The sequence below is a fragment of the Esox lucius genome, chromosome 7, assembly GCF_011004845.1.
Source record: "Esox lucius isolate fEsoLuc1 chromosome 7, fEsoLuc1.pri, whole genome shotgun sequence".
Taxonomy (NCBI): Eukaryota; Metazoa; Chordata; class Actinopteri; order Esociformes; family Esocidae; genus Esox; species Esox lucius.
Window position 1 is genome coordinate 33,984,108 of NC_047575.1, and position 17,554 is coordinate 34,001,661.

Genomic DNA, 17,554 nt, shown 5'->3' on the forward strand with positions numbered 1-17,554 from the left:
TCACCGCGGACAATCAAGAGCCCGGAGGTGGCAGAATGAAGAGCTTGGTTGGGGAAGTAAGATTTGATAGGTGCATAATGTAGTTGCACTTCTGAAAGTCAACCAATACAACATGAAGTCAAATCTGAGAAAGATCTGGGTTTATGTCCGAGGGGGTTTGCTGAATCTTTTGGGAAGAGAGTGGAATGCAGATTTTAGTTTTGGTGTTTTCCTACATTTCTTTGGTCTGTCTTTTTGTTTGTGATCTTAAATGTTAAAAACCGAAGGATACAGCATGCACGCGTTCATAATTGTAATTTCTAATCCATTGTTTTGAAACATTCAGTAACACTTTTTGCCTTAACAGGAAGGACGAGTCCAAGGAGCCCATTGTGGAGGTGCGGACAGAGGATGAACGCACCCCTAACCATGAAAGGGGTGGGCCCACAGAACCCAATGAGACCACCCCTCTGACTGAGCCTGAGTGAGTACTCTAACACTGCTTGTGGGTTGTTCCCCTCCACTCGGGTTTCCCTACATGGGCAAACACTAATTTACTACGGCAATGAGTATGACATACTTCTTATAACACAATTACAGCACAGTGTTTTTAACATGTCTTGGCTGACATATTGACTAAACCGGTTAACAAAATAGTACTTCAAGACTTTATACTGAAGATGTGCTTGTATGTTTGTTGTTGATGTCAACAAGCATACACAGCTATTGTATGTAATGGCGCTAACTTTCAATAAGCAAAGTTGAAACACTTTACCAGATGATTTTGATTTAATTTGCTTTAGTTTCCTTAAAGTAACTGCCCAGTGTCAAGATATATATATTTTCAGAATTGTTTAGATAGGAAGGTCACAGAGCAGCGGAACCTGTGCCTATGCTTCTACAGTATACCAGAGGCAGACATATTTTCTATTAAGTATAACCTGTAATTACTTAACATATGGGTAATATAGTGTTGTGTCAATATTCTTTTAAAGAAGTACACTACCGGTCAAATGTTTTAGAACACCCCCATTTTTCCAGTCTTTCTTGAAATTTAAGAAGTTCAAATCCAGTGAATAACCTGGAATTGTACAATGATCATTGGTAAACTGACAGAGGTTAAATGTTTAGGTTACCAAAAACTGAAAAATGCTCTACATTTCAAAATGTAGATTAAAGTTATAAAAAGACTTCCAGATGCCGGTTTGACAGGTTGAGTGTCAGTAAGAAAGCCATTGCCTAGATGGCAAAATAAGAAAAAGTGTCTTGCATGGGCCATGAAATCTTTGGTTCTTCATGCAGGGTTGTTGTACACCAACAAGTGGGCAAAATAATGGTTCCTCATTGTGTAACACCAACTGTCAAACATGGGGGAGGAAGCTTGATGGTCTGGGGCTCTTTTGCTGGATCCAAAGTCGGTGAATTGCACAGAGTGATTTGCACCCTGAACCAAAACGGCTACCACTTGCAATACCCTCTGGTCTACACCTAGTCAGTAAGGGTCAAGCCGGCATTCAGCAAGATAATGATCCAAAACACACCTCCAGGCTCCAGAAATACCTTGGAATAAAAGAATAAGACGGTAGGTTTCAAATCATGGAATGGCCAGCACAGTCTCCAGACTTAAACCCCATCGAGCTGGTTTGGGATGAACTGGACAGAAGGGAGAAAGCAAAGTACCTCACAAGGTTCTTTTTCCGAACATTATTCTTTCCTCCTGTGTATTTCCCCCCCTGTTTTTATGCAGTATCTCGCTACTGAATCAAGTACAGGACAAGCCAACAACATTATTTGAGTTTGAGTTAATTAAATTAACTTCAAAAGCGAGATTTCCACTGGGCAGTTACTCTAAGATAAGGTTTGTGTCTATTTCTCACTGCACATTAACGTTCTGAATCTGTAGTTTTTTTTTTATCACAGCATGTAGCACTTACTCTGGATGTTTGTTTGTGCCTTGGCCTCTCCTTACTACCCCTCCCTGGACTCACTCTTTCCTCTCTTACCTGACATGGCTCAATGGCTCCTCTCCTTCCTGCTCTGCTCCTTCTCTCACAGGCCTGCTGCTGATAATACTGCCACGGTGGTGGACTTGCTCCCTCCTGTCACCACTAACTCTGACCTTGTCACTGAGAGCTTTAGCACAGCCCAGAACAGCCCGGCTAGTGAAAGCACCACCCTCACCTCCAGCGCAGCTACCCCTGCCCCAGCCCAGGCCAAAACTGCCCCCAAAGCCTCCCCTAAAAACGACCGCATCCCCCAGAGCAGCACACCCAATGCCAGCACCCCCGCCCCCCAGCCTGCCGCCCAGTCCGATGTGGCCCCCCTCGTAGACCTAAGCGAGGCTAAGGCCGCTCCCTCGTCCGATCCCAAGCCCCCTGCCTCTGCAGTCCCTCCTTCAGGGCAAGCCATGTCCCCATCCAACTCTCAAGCAGCCCATGCCACGCCACAGCCCGATCCCATCCAAAGCCCGGCGGCCAGTGCCAGTCAGAATAAGGACATACAGATAGACAACCTGGCCGATGATGTATTTGATGCCTTGGGCAAAAGCTCCGAGGCTTCGGCAGACACCGCTGCTGCTCCAGCACAGGACGAGTATGACCCTCTCCATATCCCTTCGTCTATTTCACTGTGTGTCCGTCCTCCATCACCAACCTCACCACTCCCTCTGTTCTCATAATGCTGAGCAACCTCCATCTGTGACATTCACTCTTTCCCTCTCACTAAACTCACTGCTTAAGCTTAGGAGTCACTACACATTCAACAAGGTACATCACCACGGCTGAAACCTAAACAGGCCTAAAGTACTTGGGGTTGTTTTGCAACTTTTGCATATGGCTGTACACGTCTTGTCATGATTTATGCCAAAAATCACGTTTTACTAAATCATATACATAAAAGAGGATTATGGTCCTAAAATGACTGCCACACATCCTCTGTGGTTATCTCTGAAGAAAATCCATCTTTGTAACAACGTTACAGTTTTTTTGATGATTAGTATGAAAGGGCTTCTCGACAAGGTCATACATTTCAGTCTTATCTTAGGCAAACCCAAAGGAAGAAGAAACAAGCTCTAAGGAAAGATATTCCAGGAGCTGTCTCTCCCGTACCACGCTTGTCACCCATAGTACCCCCTTCAAAACCAACACATCAGCGATGAATTACCATGAGTTAAAGATGGAATCCCAGTAGGGGAACAGGCATTACTCTTTGCTCTACAACTGTTTCTATAGTTTTTTCTTTTTTTTAAGAAGCAGGTGGGGATCCCTGGAGAGCTTCAAGTAGCAATGTATAACTATTATGCAGTGAATACAGTTTTCTGCCATCTATCTTTGTTGTTGTTGTAATAACACTGAACAGATGTGGTTGTTTCACCATTAAGGATTCCAGCTTTAATGTATTGCTACAGGGCAGTAGAGCGTCAACAGAGCATTGGCTTGATTCAGTTTGTGTTGGTAATTCTGGCAGGTCTGGCGCACCTTCTCCTACCCAGTCTCCCCACTGATTTGTCTTCTACATGACAACCAACCAACCAGGCTTGTCAGATATCTTCCAGGCTTACTACATTCATAAGCTTATCCACTGAGAACCCTGGGGGTAGAATAGTCTCCTCCACAGGCTGTGCTACACATACTGAATAAAAATAGAAACACAACGTGCTACTATTTCAAAGATTTACAATTTTTATAGGAAATAAGTCAATTGAAAAGAAGTAATTAAGCTCTAACCAATGGATTTCACATGACTGGGAATACAGATAGGCATCTATTGGTCAGAGGTACCTTCCATCCACAGCATCTCAAATGTGCTTAATGGGTGACATGCCTGCTGAGTATTCAGGCCATGGCAGTACTGGGACAATCTGTGCTTTGACACTTATTTGGAATATTATGTACCAAATTGTTCAATGTACTAACAACGGTAACAGCTGATGGTGTATTATCTGTCGGCCTTGAGCATTTAAATACTTTACCTAAAGCAATCAGAGACTTTAAAGTGGCTCATAATTATGCTGTAACACACCATGACAAAGATTACAATGTAGTAATATTGATGCGCTGCTCACTGACGAAAATGTTAGAATAGCAGCACATGGTGATTATAATGGCGTGACAAGCAATTATAAACCTTTATATTATGTTACTACATTATGTTACTACATTACATGTGGAATGCATGTACTGTCTTACTACCTTATCATTGCGCATTATGAGTACATCTACTGTATAATGCTCTATAATGCATTATGTATATGACTTCATAGCAAGTAAAGCCCATAGCGAAACCCTCAGCTTCTCTGTTTTCATCCATTATATCATCCTGTTTGGATAGATATCGACTTCCACTGGGATAAGTCTTCTTCACATCCCAGTATTACCTTCACTGGGGTTTCTATGACAACAGGGGTAGAGTTCATCATAATTAATGAAATTTGTTGCATGTGGAACAAGGTGCCTTAACTTTTACTTGGCTAAGGCCAGGCTGCCAAACACACCCTGTAAACATAGCCTGTGGCAGTTTGCACTCCAGAGGATAAAGACACTTTGATAGTGTCCAAGGCTGTTATTAGATATATTTATACCACCTTATCAGGATTTGTTGAGACAAACCATTCTGTTTCCTTTATGATCGCCATTGCCTAGCAGATTTTTGGGTGGTCCACTCATGACAGTACACTGAGCTTTTGTGGTTTTCCTTTTCCTATGCAAACTTCAGCTCTGTCCCTGTTGATGCCATTCCTGTGTCACTCTACTGCCAAGGACAGTCAGTGCTGAGATCAGTGACGATGTGACACATTCCCCTGGCAGTGGGGTAGCAGACGTTACTCTGACAATTTCAACCGTAGGGCGGAACAGCAACCAAACATCTGACAGGGAACGGCAACCCAGAGGTGACAACATTTCTACTCTAATAGTCCTGTCCTTGCCAGGTTGAAGGTGGCCTGTGGTTTTCCTCTCTTTCACTGCAGCTGGTGTGCTTTGGCCCTGACACCACCAAAGTGGAAAGGGTATTTTCATTGATGTTGGAATATGCGCTGAGCTGCGAGGCGGTAGGTGGTGTTGTTGAACACGCCTCGTGCATGGCCGGCAAGACTGTCGCCCACTGTGTCCAGCAGCAGTCCTCCAAAGGAGGGTTATTGTAGACAAGGTAATGGAAAGTCCTGCTGCTCTCATGATCAAACCCAAATCATTTACCTGTTGTCTGGCTGACAGTAGGCGCCAGATCCCAGTGGATTCCCAACAAAGCCCAGTCCACCAGGTGGACCATGTAGATGGTTTAGATAGCATTGTAAGACCTGTTTGGCTCTGTTGCCACCACTGTGTTTTTCTATCATTAATGGTGGGGACCAGTGAGACTGGGGACTTAATCAGCAGTTGGTTCCTTGTTGACTCTGTCGCTGTGCAATTCTATGCAGGGCCTTTTTATCAAGGGGTTTTGCTGCTAAAAGAATACATGGTTTCCCAAATAAGATACATTACCATAGTATGTAGAATTGTCCAACATGTTTTAATTTGCCCATAATAGTACTCATATTCATATAGGGTATGCCTCTGCTACAAACTGAACAACATCTGGTAAGAACTTAGAAATTCAAAGACAGTAAAATAATGTACGTCTATCATTGTCACGTTTCATTGTCAAAACCTTGACTTAACAATAAAGTTTAGAGCTATTTTGCAAAGAATTGTCCTTCTGCATATGCCACAGTTCAGACATTGTCACAGAATGCTTCGACAGATGCCTAGCCAAAAACCCCAAACAGCAAGAAATGCAGATGTTGAAACAGTGGTTAGGAAAAAGTCCCTCGATGGGCAGGAACTCTGGAAAAACTATGAAGGAGCCAGGCTCTGAGCGGTTGGGCAGTCCTTTTCTAGCTGTGACGTTCGTGATTATAAGAGAACCATTATGGCCAGATCATTCAAGAAGATGTAGAAAAAAAGGTTCAGATGATCAGCGGGTAAAAATACTTTTACTTTTTGTGGACAACTGATCAAATATAGTCACAGTTTTAATAGAAAGTCCCAAGAATTCTGCTTTTCCAGTATAAATGTAAATGTGGTCTGCAGATACTAAAGTCCTCTGGCAGAAACCAAATCATTAGGAGGACTGTGGTCAAGGACAGCTAGCAGTCATCTAGCAAGGTGGTCCTTTAGCGCGGTCCTGGGGCTCAGGTCTTTATCAAGTGAGAGACAAGAGAAAATGCTGGGCAGAATGCCTAGTCCTCTGGTTCTTTCAGCGTAGCTACTGGAGTTCCTGGGGACTAAGACCGAGGGCATTGCCTGAGACTGCCTTTCTGTTCAGTGATACCTCTGGACAGAGGAAATAGCTGCACACAGTTTGTCAAGTACAGCCCCCACCTCACTATCCTGTATTGAAGTATAATCAAAAAAGATCTGATACTATTAGAAGGTAATTTACTACCGTCACAATTGAGGTCTAACACCACATTTGATATAGTATGGTAGTATTTAAGAGCAACTGGTTGCAGGGATATGCCAAAGTCCCCCAAAAATGTAATGGGTACAAGGCATCACATGAAACAGGTTCACACATATAGTTTATTAAAATGTTATAAAAAGCATTTGTACCTGCACCATGCCAAAAGGCCGGCAGAGATAGCCAAACTATCATCAAAAGTCTGACAATATATGCTTTTGTGATGTTGTGAAGTGAACTTATAATCTTGACAAAACAAGGGGTATTTTCATGAAACATTCATAACTTGATCAGAACCCCAATTCTCAAAAAGGATACCTTTCTTCAATGTCTTCTATGAGTTCTCTGAACAAAAATGTGTTTGTTAAACATGTAGAATACAAATTAGATCTCATGCCAATGAGCTGCCAAAGTGCTTTACAAAAGGCTGCAGACAGGCATCATTGTACTTTTTATGTACTCTTCTTCTGACATACTAGCCTCTTTGTGAACTTATCTTTTCAAATTAGGACTCATTGTTTCATGAGATTTTCTGTCACTACTTGTCACCCTGTACTTCTCAGCTTGTTGTCTTCCCACAGAAATGCAAATTCACATTTTCTGCCCAAATAAATAGCCTTTAAAAATGCCATTAAACATTTCCTCAGGTGCCTTTTAAGAATGTTCTTCATATCATTTCAACAGAAAAATGTTTACCACACTTTTTGATGATTAAGAATCTATACTTTAACCTCCTACTAACTGTTTGATTTGAAATCCAAACATTTAGGAGTATTGAGCCAAAAGTAAAAGCGGTATCACTGTCACGATACTTACGGAAGGCATTGCAAGTCTTTATTCATATACTTCACATCCCCAAAGTCCCATAGGATTACTGCTCAATTCATTCTAAATTGATGCCAGTACTTACGGTAATGATCACTAGGTCTAATGCAAAAAATAAATAGATTAGCTTGGTTGCCTTTATTCCTTTCAAGGTACCTTTCATACAGAAAATATTTTTGCAGATGATTCATTGCATGGTAAAATTGGAAGCTTGATCTGAATCTTGAGACAATTTACAAGAACGTCCCAGGCCAAATGCGCACCCTGGTCTAGCCGAAAGCCATTAGCATTCACCTGAAGTGTTCCATGGAAAAACATTGCATGAATAAGAAAGTAACTCGCTACGGGTTATAGCAAAAATATAGGTCAACCAAGGTATACTGCACAACATAAGTTTCACACCAAGTTGCTATTAGATTCTCAGCTCGACGGCTTGATCCGTTTTGAAATACAGCAATTATGATTGGGCTCACATATACTGTGTTTTCTCTTGAACGTCAATCCATCAACATACCAACCTCTGACTCATCATAAGGGGAAAAGCAATTTGCTGTGGACTACACTGCTCTGTCACATTTGATTAGATACAAGTTTGACTCCATTTCATTATCAAAGTGCAGTCTGTAGCCATTTGTGAAATTATATGACTAGGGAAAAATGAATGACCTTGTTACAAAGATTTTGTAGTTTACTGCACTTTTGGAGAGAAAATAAAATAGTTCAGTGACAAATTTAGTGGTTGCAGTCTCTGAATGCATGTTCTGTAGTATAATCAATAGCAATGTGAGAAGATTCCTTTCCATTCTACCCATTCATACTATACCCCTCCTTCAATTCAGACCTTCTGTACATTGTCTCCTCTCAGTACTATATCATATTGATGATCTGTTCCAGTATGCTTTTCCCTCATGTTCTGTAGCCTACCTCTGCTCTCTCATCTCATATTGCAATGCCTTCTCCCATGAAACGTCTGTAACAATCATGTGGCCGCCTTTGATGTCAGAATAGCACAGCAGATCCTTTTATTTGTGAGGCACATTTGTTTCCAAGGGATACACGTTCCCTCAAAAAACCTCAAGCAACTCTTGCCTTTAAGACAAAAGGCAGCTTAGAACAGACAGTTGAGTGTGTGCTCATCACTCTCTCTGTGTGTGTTTCTCTCCCTTCAGTGGTAAGGTCGTGACAGACGATACAAGTAAAGCAATGGAGACCGATGTGAAAAAAGCTGTGTCTGAGGTGAAGACGGTCCCCAACGAAGCTGCCCAGACAAATGGCAATGAGAGCAAAGCATGATCCGGACAGCAAGAAAGGAGGTGGAGGTACAACACAGTCACATGCCTCCAGAGTCATACACCACTCCATCAACAGACAAAAAATCTCAAAAAAGGGTACCTTTCTTCAGCGTCTTCTATGAGTTCTCGGAAACAAAAGATGAGTTTGTTAGACATGTAGAGCGGGAATAAGACTTCATGCACATGCCTTAGTGTTTCTTTCTTCATCTGTTATTTCTTTTGTCATTTTCTCACTGTGTTCACAGGATGTAGAAGGAAAATCCTTAGCTCTAGTTCCTTATCGTTGTCCTACTTTTGTATGTAACATAAAAGTTACCTGTCTTTTAAATGAGACAGAAGCTATATATCAGTCGGCATTGATAAACATGGGGGATTGTAGCTTTACTTCAGAAATGTACGATGTGTACACACAAATCCAACCTCTTATCCGCACGCCATTTCCAGTTATGTTCTCTTTGTTATGCAGTATTGCCATTGCTAATGGATTATGGGTACGTTTAACATTTTTGTTGTTTAAATAATGTGCAGATGTAACTGCATTTTATTGTTTTTATTTTGTCATTATGTCATTTTCCAGAAGTAGAGAACATTAGCATGTCTACATTGCAGGAATCTCTTACATTTTGTAATTTTTTGTTTGTTAAATTTTTTGTTTTGTTCTTGAATGTTTACACTGTTAACTCTATCCCAAGATTGTGTAGACAACAAAAGCAAAAGAAAATATGTCAGAAAGTAAATGTTTCATTCCACAAATATAGAAGTTGGGGTTGCGCTTAGCACTAAGCAATTAATCAACTCTAAGCATTTTTTTATTTAAATCTTTACAAATTTAAGGACACCACATTTTTACTCTCACTCCATCACACGCGAACACCTTTATATTTTCTTAATTAAGTCTGCAATTAGAAGCGCTTCGGACCTTTTCCACACTCCAAGGATTTCAGGTCTCACCTTTAACCCCGGACATGTTGCAGTTCCCAAGGGCTCACAGGGAGCAATGGGCATACAGAGTAGCACGCACACCAGCATGGCTTAAAGGGAGAATGATGTCATTAAAAGGCCAGATACGAGCGGTAGCAGCTTGATATACGAACAGAAGCCCTTAAAATAGCCTAAAAATGGGACTACTGTATTTATTCCCCCATTTATGGCTTTGTCCCATAAGTTCAGAATAGTGTTGCGAACAGCCATTCTGATTTAGTGATTAGGCCTCCTTTGAAAAAGTAAGGGAAGAAAGGTTGTTTTGAGTTTTTAAGCATTTTTTATGCATAGAAACATATTTAATGGCAGGATTTATACATTTCTTATTTAAGCCATAAAGCTCCAGAGTGGATTTGGGAAAATCAATACTATATTCTATCTGACCTTTTTGTACAGTGTTTCTCATACTTTAGACTGCAAGCTTGTGCACTGTGAATGCGTGAATGTCCTAGTGTGAATACAATGTGTTCTTTGTCATAGAGTAAAAAAAAAATGCTTAGTTTGGTTGTGAAAGGAATAGCTATTAGTACAGACAACAAAAAGGTCCATGAAAAACTATGACAGCAATGGGCATACAGACAATAAAAACATCAACAAAAGAAAACGACAGTAAGGAGATGGTGCCTTTTAAAAATGGCAGCATGCGATCCATCTTGCTCAGTGTATGCCTTTTCCACCTCTAGGAATTTCACATGCTAATAGTTCTGTCCATCACCATTCCTTTATCCATGGCCCAAGGAAAACACAGGAAAAAGACTGACACTGTAACTGGTTTGTAAACTGGGAAAACTGGGTTATGTCATTGTGTTGTTGCATTGTGCTTGATTCGCTTGGCCAAAATGGAGGTGTCCAGTAGTGTACGTATCATTTTCACAAGACTCCTCATTTACTCGTTCCCCATCAGACTGAATGCAAAATGATTGTCATGACAGCTACACCTAGAGTTAAGTTTCACACAAAGACATAACTTTGGACATTATTGAAGGGAATATACAAAATGTTGTCCCCCTTGTGGACATTTGCTGATTTACAGCGACAGGACGTTTCAACCAGCTCTCTTCCACTTGCTTTATTTTTACTTTTGGTCAACCAGCTTACAAAAGCTGTAAAACAATATTTATGGAAAAAACAAACAATGATAATTTCACTATTGCTGCAGAAATATGTTCCTATGATACAAATACAATATTAATCTGGACCTAAATCAAGCATGTGATGTAATTTTGGATTTAGATGGGTTCTTTGGTGTGGCAGCTCTAAAATATGTCCTGAAAGAGCAATTGACCAAGGCTTTATCTGTTGTACGTTGATCTTTGGAAGTGTTCTGTAAACTTTTGTCTGTTCTGAACTTTTTTGTTTTCTTTAAAATAGACATCAAGTGCTTTTATTCTGCAAGGCTTTGTAATATAAAGGGGAGTTGTGTTGAATGACAATGTTTCTGATTAAGTGTGTATAAACCATTCCTTATGATGATGTAATAAAAAAAAGGTGTTTCTCTAAAAAGCTGAAGACTGCTATGGGTTTTGACCTATGTGTTCAAATGCCATGATAATGTGGGACCAATTTCAATGAATGTTTACATGAATTAATTCCCCAGTGTACTGTGCCATGCAACCTATTACAAGAAAGAAGACAGGGGGGGAAAATACTACTCAAGAACGTTACAAAAAAATCTTAAAATGTTCACTTTCTTGCATTGACCATTTAACTGACACTGTTGGCTTGGTGAAAGTTTGGGGTCATCCTATTGCTTTCACCTCACCAATCATGACAGATCATCTTAGTAGTAGAGAAAGTTCAGTAAAGTTCTTCAGTTGTTTGAATGGAGACTAGAGTCATGTTCAGTACTTAAATCCTGCATACCTCTGCCAATAGAAAGTATGTGAGTAGAGCATTCAAATTCCAGAGGTGTTTTGTTTCTTTTGAATCTCTGGCCATCATTGTGTCCTGCTTAACACTCCCCAGGTGTCCTAATCCCAAAAATGTTGGAGATCCCCTGCTTAAATAGCCAAACAGAAGTCTGTAATGTGTAACTTTCTGTCTGTTAGGGGCCTTGTCCCTCCATACCAGGACTTTTCCCAGGAACCTCTACTCTCATTCTTATCCATCATTCCCTGCTGTTGAGGCCTTCTCTGTTGTATACAGATTTTTACAAAGTGAAACAATGGTACCACCTGTCTTTCCACTGTCACTGGTGTAAATACTGAGTACTAACCAGAAAAAAATGAATAATTGACTTTGCATTCTGTCAGAAATTATGTTCAATAAAGTTAAAGAAAAAAAGGTTTGTGTAATTTGTTTACATTAGAAACTATTATGGATGTGAGGATGTTTTATTTTAAGTTATTTTACATCATGACATTTTTACGCTATAGTGTCCATTTTCATGTAATGAAAGGAATAGTGCACAATGGAAGGAAGCCATTGTTGTTTACGGGGTGTAGTCAGTCAATTTGTAGCTCAGAAACTGATTCGATATTGTAATTCATGATTAATTATCAATATGCTATAACCATTCCATTTCTGGCTTTAGCACAACCACCAAACACTGCCAGTACAACACAGGCTTTATGCAGCTGAGGATAGCAACCACTAGATGGTGGTATAGGAATGAAGTAGAACATAAATTAGGTATAAATGAAAGACCAAAAGCTATGTTTGCAAATCCTTATCTAATTATTAATTTGGCAACACAATTTTGATGTTTAACACATTTCCCATAACCTCTAGTGATTATTTATTTAGGCTTGCATCTCATTCAGTTAAACTCATTTCTGAATAATTTTTAATGGAAATGTGGAAATAAGACATATTTTGATGTTCAATTAACCTTGTATGCAGGTCATTTAATTTTCTAAGAAATCCAAGCCTAACTGTAGTATCAGAGAGTTTCAGAATGACGGGTGTACATTTCAAATTATAGAGTGAACCTTTCTAGTCCACTCATGTTCCACAAATACTGTATGATTATGTAAACTTGCTGTATGCGTATGGATATATGGATTTCCAAGTAATACATATGTTACAACAAGTGTACATTTAACTTGAGTGATATTGTTGAGAACAGAGAAAATGTTATATTAATTTGAATGACCATGTGGATGCAGTTCAAACCCTTCACCACTAGATGGCAGAGTGACACAGAATATCAACTACCGGATCTACTGGCTGGATTAAACCCAACTGGCTGGTTTCAGATGCATACAGCAATCTAGTATCCATTATATTTAAATTATCAGTTGAAAATATATATTTATGTAATATTAAGCAGAGTTTGGTAGTGTATTTTGAAACTTGAAGGGTTTAAATGATTTGCAGTTCTCCGTTTGCCACAGCCATGGAGAATCCCTGTCACATTTCACCAGACAGTACTAGACAAAGTCTGTAACAACACCAACCCACTTTCACTACACTTTGTGAACTCCAATCTGGCAATAACAAGCCATTTAGGCAACGCTCGCGTGTCAAATGCCTGATAGGTGCCATTTCTTTCAGACTAAGAGTAAAGTGAATGAAGATGTAGTGTGATAATGAAGGGATGAGAGAGAGGTATGTCTGTAAACTTGTTTGTAAAAACTTGTGTAGCTGTCTCAAGACCATTTACAGTTCAATAGAAGTTTCTGGTTGGTGCCCTGTTATGAAACAATCTGGCAGATACTGTAGAGACACAGAGAGAGAGAGAGAGAGAGAGAGAGATAAACAGAGTAGTCTCATAGACTTTGCCACAAATCTGTCTGGCTAGTTCAAAATGTTCCCTTTGAGGAATTCCATTGGCCCATCTCTGCTGTTCCTTTGCAGTGAGGAGAAAATAAATTACCTGTTTTTCTCCCAAATTTCCTCAATTTTTTCTGGAGTACAGCTCCAGAAAAAATTAAGGGACCACTGCACCTTTTTCTTTCCTTTCTAAAAAAGGTAAAAAAGGAAGATTTTGAGTGAGGAACAGAAGGGTTAAAATTAAAAGACCACTGCAAACTTCTGTTCCTCACTCAAAACTTGCCTTCTTTTTGGAAAGGAAAGGGTGCAGTGGTCTCTTACTTTTTTCCCGGAGCTTTATATTGGTTAAATAAACTCGGCCCTATCAAATGGTTTATAAATGCAGCTAAACCATTTTCATAATAAAATTATAAGTCCGGATGAGAAATACTGTATGTTCTTCTGGAAAGGTTTTGGGGTCAACATAATATTAAGAAGAGCCTAAATAGTAATGTGTGCTTGTATGTCACATAAGGCACTCCTGTTAACTCCTGCATAGCCCCTATTATTGCTAGTCTCTAAACCATCCCACTAACCCCTAACCTCACACAGACCATAAGATTAGGACCCTTTCAGTATGGCCACCCCTCCCCCAGGTACAACAATAATCCACTGTAGGCCGAGCCCAGAGTAGATCTCTCACACAGATAGTAGGGGCAGCATGGGCCTCATATACTAGCTATCTGTCTAAACACAGCCTTTGTCATTATTACTATACTAGGACTACAGAAGGACTGGAAGCACAACAGGCTGAATGCACTGGAGGCGATAATATGTTTGGTAAAAAGCACAGACTTTATGTGCCGGCAATTGGCTACTTAAGGCTAGCATATTGATTGTCGGATTCTGTCTGTTGATGTTATGTATTGGCGTAATGTCCGATTCCTGTACGCTGTCTCTACTAATTAGATTTTTGGAGTTATTTTGTATTTAGTCCGTGTTTAGACTGTCGTTGGTTTTTCGTGGCACTGTAAATGATCCTCCACCATCTCCCCTTTATTCTCCACCCCTCCAGTCCACCCAGCCCCACCCAGCCCCACCCAGCCCCACCCAGCCCCACCCAACCCCACCCAACCCCATTCCACTCTGTTCCTAAGAGAGGCAAGCCAGCATTCCTATCCAGAACACTCTACTTTAGCTTTCATTCCCAAACTGAAATCATGTTAAAGTAACACATCAAAACACATTAATTAACATGATCGCTGGTGGTGAAATATTCCAATAAAACGACCATTATCCTGTCTTCCATCCTGTATGTGTTTGTGTTGTAGCTTTATTGGTAGTGGTAGGTAGGAAACTGAAAGGGCTGTTGACCTTTGACCCGCAGGATGTACATCCTCTTGCTTCCTCCATCAAAACAGTCACTGGGGGGTAGAAACAGGGGTGTGGTACAAATGTTTTCAAGACCAAATCAAAGTTCAAACCTACTAAAGCAAGAAACAAGCAGTGTAAAGATAAAGTAGAAACTATACATACAAAAAAATATTTACCATTAGACAGTCTATTTTTAAATATTTTAGTGAGGATACCCTATGGTTAACTTTTGAGGCCAAGAGATGTTATTTGACCACCTGATAGAAGTCATAAATGGAACCAGTGGCATAGTTAGGCTTTGACCAAAACATTTTATATAAAATGACCCCTGATCTATTCATCTATAATTCCGATCACGCGTTATGACAATGTATGACGTGTAGGCTGCTAGCGTGTACATCGACATTTTCCTCATGTACATTCAAAACCCTGTACTTTCTGGGGATGGGGGGGGGCTAAGCCCGAATGTATTGTGATCCTAGCAACGCCTCTGTATGGAAGCTTTGAACACAATCATGAAAATAACCAATATTAAAGTAGACAATGTTGATTTGGTTGATTTAACTGATATGCAATATCTCAATTTCAGAAGTTAAGGATAGTTTGCAATGTACTGAGGGTTGTATTTCCTTTTGGCTTTGGACAGGGTTATGAGTGGGATGTCAGTTTTCTTTTTGTGCATGAGGGAGTATAGCGCATTTGCCTGGTATACATTCATCATTCTGCAGGTTTTCTCTACATCATTTCTTCCATCCTATCCAAATGTCCTCATGTGCTTGCATGCTTAACTCCCCTATGAAGTAGTTTTGGTACTTCCCCTAGGCACTACATGTTTTGGTTTGCCTGCTATACAGGGGTAGCAGAGAGGCCAGTTGCGTCATTGTGCATAACAGAACAGTGAAGAGATGAGACATTCAGCCCTACAAGCTTGTTTGTTTCTGCGTTAATATCACATTTATAATAGCATTAGGACATGTCGTCACAAGCCGTCAATGTGTTTTGAATAGTTCTGCATAATCTATTAGGAAGGTGTTATAATGGGTGTTATGGTTGGTATGAATATAGTTTCATCCTTTTGTCATATAAACTCTAATATCAACTGTTAATAGCAACTGCCACTTCACAGTCTGCATTGCAATTTCTGTCTTATGTTATTATATGCCAGTAGTCACATTATTACATTTACAGAACAAGTGACATCATAAACAGTGCACAGACACCATAAGTAAAGTTACAAAGTAGTTATAGATGTTCATATTCTGCACAATGAGCTGAAAGTACCACAAGCAAACCATTCGAAGAGTAAAAGAGAAATGGGCAAATGGAAGCAACAAATCTATTGTTATTTCTTTAAACAATATACTTTAAGTCTTTTTAAATGTATTTTTTAAATGAGACAATGAACTGCTCTGATTTGTACACACTGCAAAATGTCTAAATATTAAAGATACACTAAAACAACTTGCAAAAAAAATCTAAATGGAATAAAAAATTATTGTACAACAAATAATTATTTTGACATTCACACCAGTGGCAGGTGTAACATAGGAAGTATGATCATGTGGTCATCAATTTTACTCATATTTAGAGAAAGATTTCTGTTAAGTTGGATTACATTCAGTGCCCTTCACCTTGGTCATATCCATTAAACAGCAGGCAAAATACCTCTATGTGTGATGTAAAAAATAGAAAAATATCAATCATAAGGTGATATGAGCACAACTTATATATATATATACACAGTTGTGCTCAAAATTTGCATACCCATGGGAGAATTGGTAATATACAGCTCCGTAAAAAATTAAGACACCACTGCACCTTTTTCTGTTAAAAAAGGATACAAAAAATTAGCATCAATGACAGCGTGCAGTCTTTTGTAATAGTTGTCTATTTTTTCTGATTTCTGTTATCATTATGATTTAAAAAGGAGCCACAATAAATGGCTTCATATGATCATTATCCTTAAATAAAATAATTATTTTCAAAATCAATGCCAAAATCGTTTTCATTTCTGCTAGGGTATGCAAACTTATGCAATTATATATAATGGATTGGGACCAGCTGATTACAGCTACTTGCCGCCTTCCCAAATAGCTTGACAAGGGACACAGAGAAGTATAGTGTAAGTCTCTACTTCACTCTAAGTCCTTATTTCAGGGATGTTTGGAGCATTGTGTCAGTGTGTGTGATGTGCCGACTGAGACAGAGAGATGGAGACTGAATAACAGTGGAGTCAATTTTTAAGCTTGTGTTCAAACATGTATGCATTATTGGGCATGCATTTTAACTAATACAAAACAGCATATAGTGTGCATCAGCGCAGCTTTTAAAAACTTAAAATCAAGCCTCTTTTGTGTGATCTTTTATGTGATCCATAAGTATTGGGACAGGCGCAGATACACACATTTAGAACAAAACAATTACTCTGATGTTTCAGTTTAGATTCTCATCATTTCATTGGTTTCAACGTTTCAAAAGTGTTTCAAAAACTAAAAACCAAGAGGACACTTGGCTCGACAGGGGTTTCTGGTTACTAACGTATGTTTCGTCACATCCTTTGTGCAAGGATAACAGGTGTCAATGTCTAGTATTGATTTTAGTTTTTGTATTTGCCTTTAGAGTCTGCTATTGGTGTCTATCAATATAAGTACCAAAGTGTTGTCAAAGCGAGTCAACCTCGCCATCATGAGGCAGTTGAATCAGAATAAATCACTCAAGAACATTAGGCATGTCGCTCTTTGGTATTTTACGAAGAATACACTGGTGAGCTCAGCAATGGCAAAACCTGGGAGACCGAGGAAGAACTTGACCGTAGATTACTACAGAATTCTCACCATAATGAAAAGAAAGAAAATATTGTCTAAATGCCCCAGTAAAATCTCGGTTGCATGGTGCATTGAATAATTTGTCTCGCACAGTCGAACTTGGTGTGCTTACGTACTGCTAATCCTTGGCTTTGAAAAGGGGGGAAAAGG

The 17,554-nt window shown here is 39.6% G+C and overlaps 1 protein-coding gene across 15 annotated transcripts in view; it reads left to right on the forward strand.

Annotated features, from left to right (window-relative positions):
* ncam1a (neural cell adhesion molecule 1a) overlaps nt 1-9,364 on the forward strand; it is a 239,322-nt gene extending 229,958 nt beyond the window's left edge. For 13 of the 15 annotated variants that reach the window (XM_010893513.5, XM_010893514.5, XM_010893515.5 and 10 more), the window contains 3 exons: nt 347-463; nt 2,035-2,571; nt 8,409-9,364. In XM_010893513.5, the coding sequence (XP_010891815.2) occupies nt 347-463; nt 2,035-2,571; nt 8,409-8,532 (778 nt within the window). In that variant the 3' untranslated portion in view covers nt 8,533-9,364. The remainder of the gene's footprint in view (nt 1-346; nt 464-2,034; nt 2,572-8,408) is intronic. The other 2 variants (XM_010893525.5, XM_010893526.5) reach the window with 1 other exon arrangement.
* The last annotated feature ends 8,190 nt before the right edge of the window (nt 9,365-17,554 follow it).